The sequence below is a fragment of the Zalophus californianus genome, chromosome 7, assembly GCF_009762305.2.
Source record: "Zalophus californianus isolate mZalCal1 chromosome 7, mZalCal1.pri.v2, whole genome shotgun sequence".
Taxonomy (NCBI): domain Eukaryota; kingdom Metazoa; phylum Chordata; class Mammalia; order Carnivora; family Otariidae; genus Zalophus; species Zalophus californianus.
The window spans coordinates 80,045,062-80,062,559 of record NC_045601.1 but is presented as its reverse complement, the minus strand read 5'-3'; the positions used below and the strand labels follow the sequence as shown (position 1 = coordinate 80,062,559).

Sequence of the window (17,498 nt, the reverse complement as noted above, 5' to 3'; positions counted from 1 at the left end):
ATGACTATCAGAAAAAAGTCTCATGCATTTAAGATTTTTTACAAGTCAAAATATACATCCTCCTATTGCCCACATTCCTTAATTATAGAAGAACCATTTCTATTTTATCAGTCTCCTTTACATCTCCCGGAATTGGAGAAAGAAGGATACTTTCCTTGTTAAGGAACAGTATATACTCATCAGCTTAATCGACTGCATTAATAAGAAATACAGCAGCAGCTTGGGCTGAGTCACCCATCATATCCTTCATTTATGGGGATTTAAATGTCTAAAATAACAGGTACATGAAATTAGGAGGAAAAATAAAGCAATCTGCAGACTTTGGCACTAGCACACATAATGTTTTGTTTGAGTTGTTAGAATGTGGTTTGACAATCACTAAATAGGAATTAAAAAAATTACAAATCTGCAGAAAATAAACAGTCATAGGTGTTGGTTCTCAGTTTAATGCTCCCCATCTCCCATTCCCACCCACCCACCCACCCCATATAGTTTCAACTATAATAAAAATAGAGATCTTAACATCAGAATTTTGCTGTTAACTCTTCAAGGTTTCTCTGCATCATCCAAGCCACACAGAAGATTTGAAGCACCAAATCCACAAGTTTCTCCAACCAAGTTTAAATAAACAAAAACTGGAGACTGAAGGATGCCAAAATAACTCTTCTTAAATGAAGCTGTAACACAAAGTTCTCCCCAAAACTAGTACTAGTTCAAGTACTGCCAGGCTGTATGTAGATCTGTCTCAGACAGGCTTCAGACAACTACAAGTACCACGGGTTCTAGAGGGCATGATCCATGATACCAAAGCAGGGCAGGGATCCCCCTTCCATCACTGATTTTTAAAAAGTTACAGCTCTCCCTTGTGATTGGCTGCCGCAAGGTCAGTGCTGGACCTGGGGTTTGAGGGGAGGAAGTGAGCCTCTTAGCAGGGAAGCTCTATCTTTAGTTTGAACAGTTCTCCTCTCAGAGCTCTCTCTCAGGGCTGTCCTGGCTTCTCAGGATCCATTGCCCTTGCCCGGAAGACAGAGCCTCAATCCGACCCAGTAACAGTGAAAGAAGAGTCGACCTACCTGTGGAACCAGACACAACATGGTCCCCAAAGGCCGCTCAGGCTACCCCATTGCAACTGACAAGTCAACCTGTGCACTTAAAGCGTATCAGTTTATGGAATGCTTGTTTGAAGTCCTCATTGGACATGGTATAGATGATGGGGTTGATAAGGGAGTTGAGATAGCCCAGCCACGTGAAGAAGTCAAAAATGGCCAGGTGGAACCAGCAAGCATCCTTGCAAATAGGCATCACCAGGGAGATGATGAAGAAGGGCAGCCAACACACAATAAAGGCCCCCAAAATGATCCCCAGGGTCTTAGTGGCTTTGCGCTCCCTAGCGGCCATGAGTTTCTTCTTCTCTAGCAGGGCGTCGGAGACTCGCACTTTGACTTGGTTCACGTACACAGGGGACCCGGATTCGCTGGGCACATCGGGAGCCCGCGAGTTAACAGAGGTGACTGAGGACGTGGACCCGGGGGAGTCGGTTATCAGCTGGGCTCGGGTTAGGCGCTTGCCGGTCCTGTTGGGCGTCTGTTTCAAAATCCGGGAGCGGGCTTCCACATAGATGCGGCCGTAGAGGGCGATGAGGAGCAGGGTGGGAAAGTAGAAAGCGCCCACCGTGGAGTAAACCGTATAGAGGATGTGGTCGGTGTTCACCACGCAGTCCGACACCTCCTCCTCGGCTTTGGCTTGACGCCAGAAGAAGGGCGGCAGCGAGATGGAGATAGAGAAGACCCACACCAGCGCGATCATGACCGCGGCCCTCTTGGGAGTCCTTTTAGCTGAGTACTCCACAGCGTCCGTGATGGCCCAGTAGCGGTCCAGGGCGATGACACAGAGGTGCAGGATGGAAGCGGTGCAACAGGTGATGTCCGACGACAGCCAGAAGTCACAGACCACCTGGCCCAGCGTCCAGCGTCCGGTAACCGTGTACATGGTGCTGATGGGCATCACCAGGATGGATACGAGCAGGTCGGTGACCGCCAGGGAGGCGATCAGGTAGTTGGCTGGGGTATGCAGCTTCCGGGTCCGGTACACAGTGGCGATCACAAAAGCATTGGAGAGCGTGGTGGCCAAAGTGATGAGTGCCAGCAGCATGACCAGTAGTACTTTCCAGGGCAGGGCGATGGAGTCCTGGTAAATGTAGCCCTCGGCGCTGCAGTTGTGGGGAGCAGAGGAGAGATTGGCTTGAGAAACCCCGGTCTGGGAGCCCGCGGGCGGCGGCGGGGCGCACTGAGTGCCGGTGTCTTCCATGTCTCTCCTCGCCGGCACGGCTCTGGAGCGCAGCTCTTGGGCATGGAGCAAACGAGGGAAAGGGCGGAAGGACCGCGGAGACCACAGTCTTGTCTCCCGGTTGCTAGTCAGTTCCGTGGGCTCCTAAATTATTCCTCCACCCAGATTCCCTGCTGAAACTAGAGGTCAAGGGCGCGGCAGCCTAGGCAGGCGAGCGCGTCCTCTGCACTTCCAGTGCGCCAGGCGCTGCAGCCGCGTCCCTGCCTGCTCCTCTCCACGCCCCGTCGTAGCCCTGGGTTGCTAAGGACTGGCCCACCGAGACCCGCTCCACTCCGAATCCCACCTAGGCGTCTAGCCACTCCGAATCCCACCTAGGCGTCTAGCCACTCCGAATCCCACCTAGGCGTCTAGTGCCGGAGGGCGATGTATTGTTTGAGGAGGGAGCATCAGCCAGGTAGGGTCTCTTACCCCAATTGCTCGGGGCTGAGTCTCCTAACCCGGGCGCTTCTTGATCTGCAGAATCGGCCCGCAGGAGTTTCCTAGCTGTGGAGACCAAAGCTTGCAGGCCAGCCAGGAGTCCTGGTCGTGCATTCCCGCCCCCCTCCCCAGACTGGGGCAGTTTCCTGCGGAGGCTTCGGCCGCCAGAGCTGGGTGGGGTGAAGTCTGGGAGCTGCGCTGCGCCGCGCCTCGCGCCGGGGCTCTGCCCTCCCTTCTTTTCACGCGCTGGCCACTCCGGCGAGCTGCCCCGCGGAGACGGGGCCGCAAGAGGGGGGATTCAGGGGTTGGGGCTGCGGCTGCTCGCTATGCGCCGCCACCGCCGCCGCCACCTCGGTCCCAGAGTTACCGCTTGGAGCCATGCTGCTGGGCGCACGGGTCTGGGGGACCTGGCGCGGCACGCGGGTAAGGGGCAGGTGTCTTGGGGAGCCGGGAGAACAATGCGTGCGCCAGCCCGGGAGGAGCGAGTGAACAGCAGAGCAGATGGGCTCCTTTTATAGAGTCCAGGTCCGGTCTGCCTGAGCCGTGCAACTCGTGCGGCTCAGCAAGTGCGGACGCCCGCTCCCCATCACCTTCCCGTTTTCTCTCTCCCTCCCTCTTTCCTCCCGCCCGGTTCCCTCCCTGGCCAAGGAAGCTTCCCGCCGGGTCCTACCGCCCTCTCTCCCAGGTACCCATCCCCTGGCCCCTCTCCCAGTACTAACACCCAGACGCCGCAGTTCTGGCCAGGATTGGGGATGAGGGCGTCCTGTCCTTGCCTCTGTCCTCTTCGGAGCTGGCGGCGCGGCCCTCCATTTAGGTCCACGCCCTCGGCCGCGGGCACAGGCACACTCCCCGCGTTCCTTCCTGGGGATTCTACTTACCACCCACCCCAGCCGACCAGTGCTAGGCGGAGCCAGCCCCAGGCGCTGACCTCTCCACTCATGAATTTTATCCAGCCCTGAGGACCACACCCAGGTTAGAAGAGGGCACCGGTGATATCGCCTTAGAAGGAAATGGCCAATAGTGCATTTTAAACTTAGGGCTTCAAGTCATACTTAACTCTTGGTACAGTACGAACCAATTTTTCACATCTGGTTTTAGGAGTCTGTGCTTTCCGTTCAATCCCTCCCCTTTAACTGTGGGCCAACAGGGGAGAAAAAAAGCTATCTACAAAAATGTGAAAGTATCACAAACTGTAGCCTACTGTATGTGAAACTAAACCTTCCATTCCACCCTCCCTCTCCAGCTGCTCAGCAGTTCAGTGCCAGTGGAAAACAGTTCACAGTAAGCACCTTCCCTCCCACAGCCTAACTGGAAAGGAGGTCAACAACAGGAAGGAAGGAAGGAAGAAAAAAGAAAGAAAGAAAGAAAAAGAAAGAAAGAGAAGAAAAGAAAGAGAAAGAAAGAAAGAGAAACGGGCTTTGGGACCATCACCACTACTGTGTCTTCGCTGGCATCAGCAAATACAGCAGGCTGTATCAGCCCTATGCGGTCCCCTGACCTCTGAGCAGATCCCTGGCGCTCACTTCCTCCTCCAACCTTAAGAGAAACAAATGTAGGGAAGAAGCACAAGTCGGAGAAAGTTTAAAGAAAAGCATCAGGAAAGGGCAATGTACTTTCCGCCCCCAGAGCTAAGTGATCCCAACTAGGAGTTTCTAAGCACCTAGCTCAACGTTTGGCAGGTATAATGCAGTCAGTGAACGCTACATCATAAATGAATTAATCAGGTTAAGTGTAAGCATATTTTAAAGAGAATTATTCAGTCTAGGGCCTGAGATTATCTCACCCATCCATTTAGTTTAGAAGAATAATTAAGATCCTTTGAGAGAAGAGCTTTTTACCCAAGGTGACATAACCCTAACCCAAGTTTTCTTATTTTCCTCCCCCCTAAACCAGGCCAGCAGGCAAAAATAGAGTGCTTACTCTGTGCTGGGAATTCTAGACATCAGGAATATAATGGGGTATACCCAGACCCAGTTTTCAAGCAGCTTACATTCTAGAAGAGGCAGACAGACAATGACCACATAACCAAGTAAATAATTAGCATACGTTCTGATAGCATTAAATCTTATGCAGAAAATAGCCCATTCCTGCATTGAGAGTGAGGGCACTCCTTCAGGTGGCAGCTCTCCAAAAACAACCTCTGGAAGCCGTCAGGGTTGCTGCAGCCATGCTGGGGTTAAAAGCAAAACCTTCTCTTTCCTCTCCTCCTGTCCTTAGTGCCCAGCATTGATCCTGCTAACCTTAAGCCTCATTTGCACCACATATTAAGAGTCCTGCCCATCATCCCATCCCACCCACCCACATCAGGCGCCTAAGTAGACTTCATCCCCGCCCCCCCCCCCCAAACTGCAGCACTCTCTTAGACATCACAGTAGAGGAAGCAAGGCAGGCCAGCCGAAACCACTAGGTGGGGGCATTGGCCAGGATGGAGCAAAAGTGTGTGTGATTGCGGGTGTGGAGCGTGCCAGGAAAACTATTTTCCTGCTATCTTAGGGGAGTGAGGCAAGATGAGGAGAATTGTTGAAAGGACGAGAAGCGGAGGAAGGCAGAGAGGGAGCTTACCAAGCTGCAGGCAGCCTTTTCCTTTCTAACATTTCGTCTCCAGGGGCTGTAAAGGAGAAAACCACTTGCTGCTTCTAGGGTTTGATTTAGCATTGTAGGGAACCTGTGGCTTTCTCCAGCCACTCTCTTAAACTGCTTCGCGGAGTCTTGAACCCTGGGAGGAATCTGCCACCTTTGCACGGAGTTTGATTTTTTTTTTTTTTTCTAGCCTTTGGTTAATTAAGAATTGCGTGAACACACCAAGCAGTCATACAGAGGGATTTAGGCAAGGGTTTAGTGGACAACCACGTTTCATTAACTTGACTCCCTCATATCACTCCTTTAGCCCTTTAAAACAAATAAAATATAGATGTTTGCACATGGGTGCATGTTTGTGAAACACGCAGGAGAGCAGGGAACCTGTAAAGTCACCTCTTCTTGGATCTCCCCTACCGAGGACGGGCCCTTGGGCGCGATGCGCGCGCCGGCTCCGCAGTCCGCAGCGGCGCTGGGAGGAAACTCCCTTGAAGTTAGCGGGAAACTCAGCCCACACAGACTCAGCAAGAGGGCAAGGAGGGAACGAGTTGGAAAAGATTGAAATGGGGTGGTAGAGTGCAGCAAAGGTTATTTGGGTTGAAAGAAGCTCTTGCTTCGCCACCCGGCAGTACGACTGCAAAAAGTAGTGTGCACCGCGCGGGTGGACCTTAAGCAGAAGCTGAGGAGGTGGAGGAAAACGCTGGAACCGCAGTGAAGCCTGTGATCTGACACGAAGTCTGACATGGGGGTGAGCTGTGGAGGGACCAGAGAAAAATCGCCTCTCATAGAGACTTTCCCTAAGCTTTTAGAAAGATTTGGAATTGCTGATGCAGCAAAATGCGAGGCACAGGCTTGGAAATTTGCAGCGTGGCGCTAGCTGAAGGAAATGCTGTGAAGAGCAGCTCCTTCCACCTCCAGGAAACCACAACAGGTACCCCCTAGAACCTACTGCGACTCAACTCTGTCTTGGCTGGAAGCCCGCCAGCCAGCCAGTGTCCGGACATGGATCATGCTTGCAGCATCCCGAGAGTCTTCTCTGCATTTCCCAGAAAGTGACTCTTAAGAGAGCTCCAGGCACAGGAGCAAAGAAAGTAGTTGTAAGTTAATCTTTGCTTTGCTCCAATTAAAAAAAAAGAAAAGAAAAGAAAAAAGAAAAAAACCAGGACACTCAAGCTCTCCTCGCTTTGCTCCTATGATAGAGGAAAAATGCAGTCTCACACTCTCCATCCCCACCAATTGAAAAATCAACAACCAGTCCCTAACCAGAAAATGTGGGGACCTGGCAAGCTACTTTTTACAAGTCCTGCTCCCTCAATCTATGGCCACTGTTTTTGTTTTTTAAACTGCCACCCAGGAAAGGGACAGCAAGTGACCATTAACTCTATATGCAACATTCTCATGTGTGGTGGTAGCCTGTTTTTGGTTCGTCTTATATTTCCTCCAGTAATATTCCTTAAAAGTATATTGATAGTAATGAAAGTTATGAGTCGTACTTATGTCTTGTTTCATGGATCTATGGAAATGTTCAGATGAATGAACATATAGATACACACAGACATATACATCCAGTTTTTGCAGACATCTTCTGGGGATTACCAAACCCTCTGAGGCTCAACTCCTTCTACCTAATCACTGACCCCACTTTGGGCCTTTGACTTGCTATCTGTGTCAGGGTACTAATGTGCTGTATGCTTAATAAGGGATTTTTAATGCCAAATAATAAAACTAGGTGCTTTAGTTCCTAAATTCTAGGCTGGCAGAAATTAATCCTTGAGAACTAGTAACTCTGCTACCTATTTATGTATGGATACAAATATTGTGTATCTATATTTAAGGAAGAATGACACAAAAAATAGAGCAAGTGTTCGTAAGTTAGACACTTCCTAATTCTTGTCTCTGTAATAACCGCCACTTTGCTACTTTGAACAGATATCCGGAGCTCAAAGTTACTGCTGGTTCAAAACCAGCCCAGTTCCAACTAGTAGAAGAGCTAGCTCCCAACTTAATTCTCAATCACATATTTCCTGGCTAAAGATGTATGTCCTGGAAGAAAATTTCTAACATAATGCTTAAAGTAATATAAGCAGAGATTGCATGGGGGAGGTGGCGTTGAATTTTTCTTTTTGGACCAACAGTGGGATTTGGCAGTCATAAATCTTTGCATGGAAAACAATGCCAATGAATCCACCAAACTTAGAAACATTAATTTGGCGATCATTAGGCAGCTCTGTTAAGGGTGAAGTCTCTCCTGAAAAATCGAATAAAAGCATTCAACATTGAGGCTGTCCACTGGCCAAAGGAAAGAAGCAATAGGAATTGGGTTTTGCCTTCTTTTCAAAGTAGGAAAAATTACATTATTCTGTGTGATTAGTTCCAGTGTTGCAAACAAACAATCAAGAAGCAAAACAAGCCAAGCCGGTTTATTGTTTCTTCATCTGTAACTAATGAATAATAATCATTAGCCTTTCTTGAGCATCATGAACTAAGCCTTGTGCTACAGGTTCCAAATATGTTCTCTCATTTAATTAATCAAAGTATTAGGAATTGTCATTATCATACTCATTTCCTGGATGAAGTTGAAGCTTAGAGAATGTAAGTAAATTTGCTAATGTCAGACAGCTGATAAGTGATAAAATTGGTTTTCAAATCCAAGTCTCTCTAATTTCAAGGTCCAAGTCTTTACGAGTAGTCTACGCTGAGCCAGCCACACAGCTCAGCATTGGTTTCCCTGTTAATCCTGCCTGTGATTTTATCTCATCTCATCTATGAAGTGGAATCACTGTTCCTAGCTATCTAAGTCTCCAGAATAATTTTCTGTTAGGTGACTTCAGATTTTTTCTGGGGGTGGTGATGGTTCTAAAAATCAGGTGGAAGATTGTGCACCATGATTATGTTTAGCCAGCTAATCATCACTTCCAAAGTACAGCTGATAGGTGAGCACATACTGTGTATTCTGAAGTCCTCAAGCCCAAACAGAAACTAGGCTAAGCCCTTCCTCAAGAAGTTTCTTGACGCTCTTTCCTGGCCCCATTCATTACCTTCAGGGTATGGTTATTTTTCCTATCTCATCTACCTTTTTTCTTTTCCTTCTCCTTCCCTGTCCCCTCATCCTTACTTCCTCCACAGCCTGCCACACACACACACACACACACACACACACACACACACACACACACACTAAATAAAAAAAGAAAACAAAAAATTAAAGCTTTTTTAAATTGTATGAATGGGATTGTTAAATACACTGACAGTCTCTGTGCTCCATTTTTAACCACATTAAATATTAGTTAGAAAAATAACCTAAAAAATTGAATTGCTTTTCTCCCCCCGTGTGTTGAACATATTGATTTTTTTCCCCTAAGAGCTAGTAATTCACCAAAGAAAAAGAGATCTATTCCTGGTGAGAAAACTACTCAAATCTTATCAACCAGAAATGAGGAAGTTCATCTACTAAGAACCTGCCAAAACCAGGAATATAACCAAAAATAAATTTAAATTCCAATGTATTAAAACTTTTGTACTTTATGCATAAAAAAAGCTCCTCCTAGCCTCATTCGGATCTTACTTCTCACTTAAATATACTTCTAACGTGTTTGACTATGTGATTTCCAAGGTCCCTGAAGATTAGAAACATCACATTAAAAATGGATCAGAAACTATGTCAGGTAAGCATCTGAATGGAGTAAGATGCCACAACTTATCATCATTGTTGCAAAATAGGAAAATTTAGGTTAAACTTTAAGAAATAAAAACCTAAAATAATGTTAATAACAATATCACCATTTGTGTTAACACATTTAGTAGTATAGAGTATTAATTCAGACTTGTATTGCAAGTGATGGAAAACCAATTTAATCATACCTAAAACAAAGGAAGGCATTTGTCTCAGGGAGAGAGGGGTCCCTCAAAATCAAAAGAGGAATTGAACCACCAAGTTTGGGGCACTGAAGGAATGCAGCTGAGCCCTATGAACAATCAGCATCCTGGGTCATTAGCCAGACTCTCGGTTGCTGTCTAGATATTGGCTTCTTTCATCTGTTTCACAGTAGACAGGCTTTCTCCTCATTGTTGAAAATGTTTTTCACCATTAATACCTTTTGAGATTGACTTCCTCAGCTTCAGGAATATTGCAGAGACTAATCTGAATCTGTTTCGAGTTCAGAAATTCTGAGAAATGGGTTCTGCTTCTGAGAAAAATGTAAGGAGACCATGACAGGTCAACATTCTGAAAGCAACAACTGGAAAAGTTGCAAACTTTTAAAAGTTTGAAAAGTTGTGGAAGCAAGAAGAATTAGACAAACTAAAATTCCAGAAAACATAAGTATTTCCTGTGCAAGCTAATGATCGCTGCCTATTTTGTTTCCTTGAGACATTTGCTGATTCTGGGCACAGGTTGTAGATTACACTTGGTCCAGGCAGAGGGATTCTGCTGGGAGAAGAGAAACAAGAAGAGATTTTGGTAGTCATTGGGGTCAGTGTGGCAGTTTAGAATTTAGAAGAACCCCAAAGGCATGACCAGTTTTCATTGTGGACATTTGCTGTGGGGTTGCAGCAAAATAGGAGACCAAGGGTGTGGATAGGAAAATTCTAACAGGCAAACTGAAATCCCCCACAATTTCAGAGTGCTTAAGTCCATATAGAGAAAAGAGCTCTGCATTAAACATGACTGGTCTTCCTTGAGGCGATAGATACCTTCCAGGCTTTCAATCAAAGGGCCAGGATGGCAAGACCCAAAGAAGAGGGTGAATCACAGATAGACTGAATCTAATTGCAAAGCAGACTTGTCTCAACTCAGTGTCTGACTGGTTGACATAGACAGCTCTTCATGCATTCTGCCTAACTTAGGAAAGTGTGAATACTCTTTGGACAAAACAATAAATATCATTTAGAACCTTGAAAGTCCATTTATATACAATATCTGATTACAATTTTTTAAATGATCCATGCATAGTGGCAATAAAAATTTGACCAATAATAATAACTGAAAAAAGCTAGACCATAGAAGTAAATCTATGTGCAATGCAGATAGTAGAACTTTACAATAACTATGATAAATGTGTTCAGGAAAATAAAGGAAAATGGGCAAAATAGATTAAAATATAAAGAATTTCAACAGTGAAGAGGACTCTTTAAATAAAAACAGTCAAATGGGCACTCTAGAAATAAACATCCGGTATTTGATATTAAGTATTCACTGAATGGGTGTAATGCCACACTCAAAACAGTAACCTCATAAAGTTAAAAAAAAAATGTCTAAACCCAAGCACAGAGAGAAGAAAAGTACAAAGCAAAGAACAAGAGTGTAGAAGTCTGAGACTGGGTCATATAACCTAAAATGCAACACAGAAACAGGAATAAGAGAATGGGAAACAAAAAGTATTTGAAGAAATAATTTCCAAGAATTTCCAAAAATACATTTGTTGGGTGAATACATCCAACAAAGACACCTCAGATGATTAAAAGAAGCTCAAAGAATTGTGGCCAGGATATATACAAAGAAAGCCACAGCTAAGCACATAATGGCCAAACTGCTGAAAACCAATGACAACGAAAACATTCATGAAGCTGCCAGAGAAAAAGACACATTACCTTCAAAGAAGCACCGTAAGGCTGTGGTTAACCTGTTGTCAGAAATTATAAAACTCAGGAGATAATGTAATGACACGTTTAATAGCTGAAAAGTTTTTTTAAAAAAACTGTCAACCTAGAATTCCATACTTAGAATTAATATCCTCCAAAAATGGAGGTGAAACACAAAAGTTTTCAGCCAAATGAAAGGTGGAAGAGTTGGTTGACAGTTGAACGGGACTGTAGGAGGTAAGAAAGGAAGTTCTTCAGGCTGAATGAAAAGGATACCAAATGGAAGCACAAATTGAAAGGAGGAATGAAGAACGTGGGAGAGTATAAGTATATAAGGAAATATTAGCAATAATCGCACCTCAGATAAACCTCATTGGCTATGATACCACCACTGCGCAAAGCTATATAAGGAAATATAAAAGCCACATAAATACAATGCAGAATCCAGGATTGCATTCAGAAACAGAGGAAAGGACATTAGTGAAAAAAAATGGCATTCTACTCATGTTAATTTCTCAATTTTAATAAATGTTTCATGGTTATATTAAGTATTAACATAAGGGGAAGCTAGGTAAGGGGATATAAGAATGCTACATTCTATTTTTAAAATTTTTCTATAATTCTGAAATTATTTAAATTATTTTTTAAGTTTTTAACGTATCTCTCATAGGGCTAAAGGATTTAGGATGATGGGTCAGGGGTAACCTTCAGACTTCTTCATAACTACGTTTTATATAGTTATGGTCCTTGAGCCATGTGAAAGTATGAACAATTCAGAAATAATTAAAAATAAATACAAATGAAGAGGTTTTCTTAAATGTATTCTTTAGCTGCTCTCCAAATTTTGCTCAAAGATATTCTTGTGGCATATGATACAATAATATGCACTTATTAGAAGGAAGATTTTATATATATAAAATCAATAAAGTAACATCAAGTGAAAGGATTTATGTAGAGCTGGTGACAGAAAGTATACAAGCCTTGGGTTCTTATATTGAAATACCGAAATGAAGTTTCTATTGCTACTGTTTGTGAAGTGCAGAAGTACGTTGCCTTTTATGCCAACAATAGTTTAGAGATAATATGAATGCTTTACCTTAATTAGATTCTCCTAATAAATGTTCAGTGAATGAGTCAGTGTTGTCATTCTCTGCCTCTCCTTTACAGACCTCAGATAGCCTGTTCCAACAGAAAGGAAAGAGGGATGGAGTACGTTACTTTTTTTTTTTTTTTGCATGGTTTTATGGCAGCCTTTCCCTAGGCTAAAATACATTTTGAGTACATAAACTAATGAATTGGAGAAAATTAATTGGAGGGACCTGATGACCATAACAATCTTCCTATGTTTATTTCCTAAAATTATATTTCCATGTTCGGCTGAGAATTCAGTTGTGAGCACAGGGTTTTGGGTCTGCAGATTTGCATTTAGTTAATTGTACTGAATATTGAAATATTTCCTTTTACTTGCATGTGCCATTGCATGCTAATTGCACTCTACTATGTGACTGAAGTTCAGATTTTAAAATTTGACCATATTTGCTAGTGAGGTTTTGCTGTTAACAGGGATATTAAGGTGGTTGTGTGCTTGGAGTCTTTTCTGAGATCACAGAGAGCTGCCCAATTTCTCTGCCAATCAGCAGGCAATGACATCTGTATAGCACATTTTTTGTTGTTATTCTGACCATCTCAATTTACATGAGTTTAAAATCCATTTTCCTCCAAAAAAATGAACTAAGACACATTTTCCTGTCTTATGCAATTACTCCATGTGCTTAGTGAAAACAGTAATCACAAGAAAGGCTAAGTCACATTTTCTTCAATGCCAGGGTACTTTATGGCCATGATTTGCTCTGTGAATTTGTCAATGCCCAAATCTATGGCTGCTCTCCTCAAGTTCCACTATAAAGCTGGGTTCTGTCAGCACTTTATAAAACTCTAACTTCCGGGGCACCTGGGTGGCTCAGTCGTTAAGCATCTGCCTTCAGCTCAGGCCATGATCCTGGGGTCCTGGGATTGAGCCCCACATCGAGCCCCGCATCGGGCTCCCTGCTCTGCGGGAAGCCTGCCTCTCCTTCTCCCATTCCTCTTGCTTGTGTTCCCTCTCTCGCTGTGTCTCTCTCTGTCAAATAAATAAATAAAACTTAAAAAAAAAAAACTCTAACTTCCTTCTGTAGATTTATAGACTGATTTCTGACACAGAGCTATGGAAACAGCAAATGCTTCTTTTTGATCAGTACTTCTCACACTGTAAAGATTGTTTGACTGGATCATTCGCTCTGATTTTTCTTTTACTTTTTTTAAAAGACATTTCTTTATTTGTTTATTTATTTATTTATGAGAGAGAGAGCAGGGGGAAGGGCAGAGGGAGAGAAAAAGAATCTCAAGCTGACTCTGTGCTGATCATGGAACCCAACGCTGGCCTGGATCCCAGGACCCTGAGATCATGACCTGAGCTGAAGTCAAGAGTCAGACACTTAACTGACTGAGCCACCCAGGTTCCCCTGATAGGCTCTTTTTCTTAATCTTGAATAAAAAGGTCTAGATTAAAGTGATGATTTCTCTGATTGGAAAATTTTACTTTCCTGACAAGTTTGTGCTCTATACTCAACTTACAATTCTTATTAGACTACATTTCATCATGTCTTTGTCTCTTTGTGTCCTTGGTGAAAAGGCATTTTTTTCTAGATGTTTTGCTTGGTGCTTTTGTTATTGTTGTTGTTGTATTTGCCTTTGTATGAGAACATGTTTGTTGAATTCTTTGTTTCACTAAATAAGGACTGAAAGATTAAGAATTCCTGAGTACTTTTATGGACGCCTGGGTGGCTCAGTCATTAGGCATCTGCCTTTGGCTCAGGTCATGATGCCAGGGTCCTGGGATCAAGTCCTACATCGGGCTCCTTGCTCAGCAGGAAGCCTGCTTCTCCCTCTGCCTGCCACTCCCCCTGCTTGTGCTTGCTCTCTCTTTCTCTATCTCTCAGATAAATAAATAAAATCTTTAAAAAAAAAAAGAATTCCTGAGTACTTTGAATCTCATATGCAAATTTGGTTATCTTTTGGAAGTGATATTTTATTAATCTTTTATTAATATCAAGCTGTTGGGTTTACAACAGACCTAAATGAAATGAAATTTAAATATGTAAATATTCATTTTACTGGAGCTTCAGGAGCCCTGGTCCACATGTCCACATGAGGGCTGAGGAATGTCCTGTGGCCGGAACTTCTCTACACAGCTATAACATTCTCACAGCACACTTTTTAGGAAGCTCTGGTTATGTATTCTCATCTATTAGTTAATTTTCAAGCATCAGTGGATGTTAGACATTTCCATGTTCCCTGCTAAAAATGCTGGTTCATACAAGAAATGGCCTCAACCAATCAGAACAGACAATCTTGCAGGAGTAGGGCTTTGAAGGCCCACTGCTGCATGGTAGAGCCATCTCAGGAGGCCCTAGAGGAGGGGACTGAGCGACTGTGGTGGGGTGACCCCACTCAGTGGGCTCAGATGAGAGCTAGCATCTAATGTGGAAGTCTATCATATTTCATTCAGTCAGAGAAGCCACCAGTGCTAAAATGAACCATTATTTTATGTACTACTAAAAAAAAAAAATGCTACCAATCAAGTTGTCACAATCCTTTCTCATCATTCAGAATTTTTATGTTATTCCATCGAAAGAGCCCTTTTAGACATATTGAACCACAGATTTTTTTTTTTTATCATATGTCACTTTCATGGGTACATACAAGTAAGTGAAATTAACTTGTGAAAGTGTATTCCTGAAATCCTTTACATTAAGAATCCCTCTCCTGAATCACTTTCAACATAATTATCAATTTTCATATTGTCCCACACATCATCATCTGTGTCACTCAGAGCATTGGTAATATAACATTTTTTATAAGAATGCTTCACTATTATCTCTGATATGTTTCCCCAAAGCAATATTTTACCAGCTTTTTCTCAAGATGCATAAAAACAACTATAACAAGTGATAACCATAATTATATAATATACCGGTAATTATAAAATACAACCTTATTTTAGAGATGTGCAAATGTAAAAATTTTATCTTTTATCAATATTCAATTTGATAAAATATGATGAATTCAATTTTTGACAGCTCACATGACTACTGTCACCTTTGCCTGCATATTCATAAAAGTTGGAGTTTACATATGCATTTTGTGTGAGGAAATCAGAATATTTTTCAAATGTTAATAGTACATATTCTATTCATAAATATTTAAAACCTATAAGTGACATTGTGGCTATCTGAAAAGTTTGACAGAGATTATCTGCAAAGAGCCAGAATAAATATTACAAAACCATAGAAGTTAGACCTAGGGGTACCTGACTCACTCAGTGGGTAGATCATCTCAATCTCAGGGTTGTGAGTTTGAGCCCCACATTAGCTGTAGAGATTGCTTAAAAAAATAAAATCTTTAAAAAAAAGAGAGAGGAGTTAGATCTAATTTGCACATTAATTTTGTGAGCCTTAATTCTCACATAAGAGTAAATTGGACTCTGTAAGAGTAAATTTGACTCCATAAGAGTAATTTGGAAAAAAAAAAATCCAAATTTAAGGCAATTAAAAAACTAAAACATAAGAAGAAGAGAAATGTTGTTCTAAAAACAAATACAATAGCACAGAAAAGGATTTGTTTGCAAGGAAAGGAAGAAATTGGAGAATTGCTAGATACATTCAAAAGATATGTAAGAGCATGGAACTAAGGTGAGGAAGAGGTCAATGGAAAGAATGGTTTACTCTGAAGCCAGAGTTCCAAAGAGTTTTGAATGAGGGGAAAATGTAAGGAAGATTTAAAGATTTTATTTATTTATGAGAGAGAGAGCATGAGCATGAGGAGGAGGGGGGCAGAAGGAGAGGGAGAAGCTGGCTCCCAGTGTGGGGCTCCCCATGTGGGGCTCAATCCCAGGACTGGGAGATCATGACCTGAACCAAAGGCGAATGCTTAACCAAATAAGCACCCAGGTGCCCCAAAAATGTAAGGAGAATTTAAAATGTTAGTACTCGAGTCTAATTAAGAAATTAAGAAAATCAGTTAAGAAAATAAATTGAGTATCAACACTCAATACTAATTAAGAAAAAACAGTAATGCCATGGAATATTGAATCAGTGACAAAAAGTACAGAAATTAAGAATATCATAGATTGTAGAGAAAAAGAAGAAAGAGATGAAACAGAGTAGATAAAGATGTTAAAGACCTATGGGTATTCTGGAGAAAGATACCAGAAGACACTCAATAGTCAATTGATACAAATGTAGAAAATATCAATGCATTCAAGAAAATATAAATGTACTTAATAATAGTGCTTATAAATTCTGGGCCAATTAATGAGAAAAAACATATATATAAATACTGCCTATCATGTTTGTTTTATCTCTAGGATAATTTTTTTTCATCCTGTAAGAACTGATGCAGAGAAAAGTAAAACCGATTACCTTAAGCAAGGGGAACAGAGCAGCTAGATGTTTCTTTCATCACTATTTCATCACTGAAAGATGATAAATGTCTGCAGAATTTCAAGAGAACAAAGGTTGCCATACCAGATTTCTATACCCAGCCAAATTGCTATTCAACATTGTTATGTAAAAGAAAATGAAGACCATCTTAGATAGGCAAGAAATTGTACACTTTAAAAGAATATCAAAGCTATATTCAACTGAAAAGTTTAAGAGAATATGTGCCAAAATGTTAACTGTTGATATTCTCCGGGTGAAAGAATTACAGATGATTGTCACTTCTTTATTGTCTGTTTATTTTTTTTTCATTTGAAACTAAGTATGATTTGTTATTATTTCCAAAAATAAAAAATAAAACCTTAAGCACCTTTCACAGTATAGAAATTACATTACTAAATAGTCCTCATCCTCAGAATTTACATAATATTACATCATAAGGGTATTATTTACAGGGGAAAAAATCAGTTCAGATTTGACAGTTATTGAAATTTCACTCTCTCTCAACCCAGGGTAAAATCTGCATTCCAAAACATAACTGAAACTTTATTTAAGTAAAGAACGCTTACATATAGATTATGCTGAAGTATCTAATTTGTAAGCTTTTTAAATGTCTAGAGGAAGTTTTCTTCTTATGTGGAAATTATAGCAAGCATGTGGATGTAAACTGAGCAGAATTAAGTTTAGTTTATCCCCAAACATGGAAAACATACCAAAATGACAATGTTAGCCCACAGAAGGATGTTTTAAACATGTTTCCTCTGGTAGAATATATGCAAAACACTGATTATAACCTGGCTCAAATTTGAATATCTTTAGTAATGTTTACTGTGCATCTATGGCTTTCTGGTACTTAAAAAAAAATCATATTTAGTAATTGTAGCATATCTTCTATGTGTAGCCTAGAAAATGTGCAGCCTGGAAAATGTTTCCAGAAAGAGTGGAGTAATTTAAACACTACAGAATTTCACCATAATTTCATCTTCATACTGACTGCAAATTTGAAGGAAATATTTTACACCTCACAATAAAACTAACGTTTCTTAGAAATAAAATATCAGCTTATTCCAAATTTCCAATTTTCTGAATACTGCATTTAAA

At 41.9% G+C, this 17,498-nt stretch overlaps 1 protein-coding gene and 1 pseudogene across 1 annotated transcript; both read right to left on the bottom strand.

Moving 5' to 3' along the window:
• Positions 1 to 489: 489 nt before the first annotated feature.
• Positions 490 to 3,566, bottom strand: HTR1B (5-hydroxytryptamine receptor 1B). The gene has a single exon (XM_027600929.1). The coding sequence runs from the start codon at positions 2,305 to 2,307 to the stop codon at positions 1,138 to 1,140; it is 1,170 nt and encodes a 389-aa protein (XP_027456730.1). The 5' UTR covers positions 2,308 to 3,566; the 3' UTR covers positions 490 to 1,137.
• A 7,628-nt stretch (positions 3,567 to 11,194) lies between these two features.
• Positions 11,195 to 11,323, bottom strand: LOC113928089 (annotated as a pseudogene).
• Between the last annotated feature and the right edge of the window lie 6,175 nt (positions 11,324 to 17,498).

What these genes read in the sequence shown, in the direction of transcription:
- HTR1B (XM_027600929.1), bottom strand. Translation starts at nt 2,307, where the DNA reads ATGGAAGACACCGGCACTCAGTGCGCCCCGCCGCCGCCCGCGGGCTCC.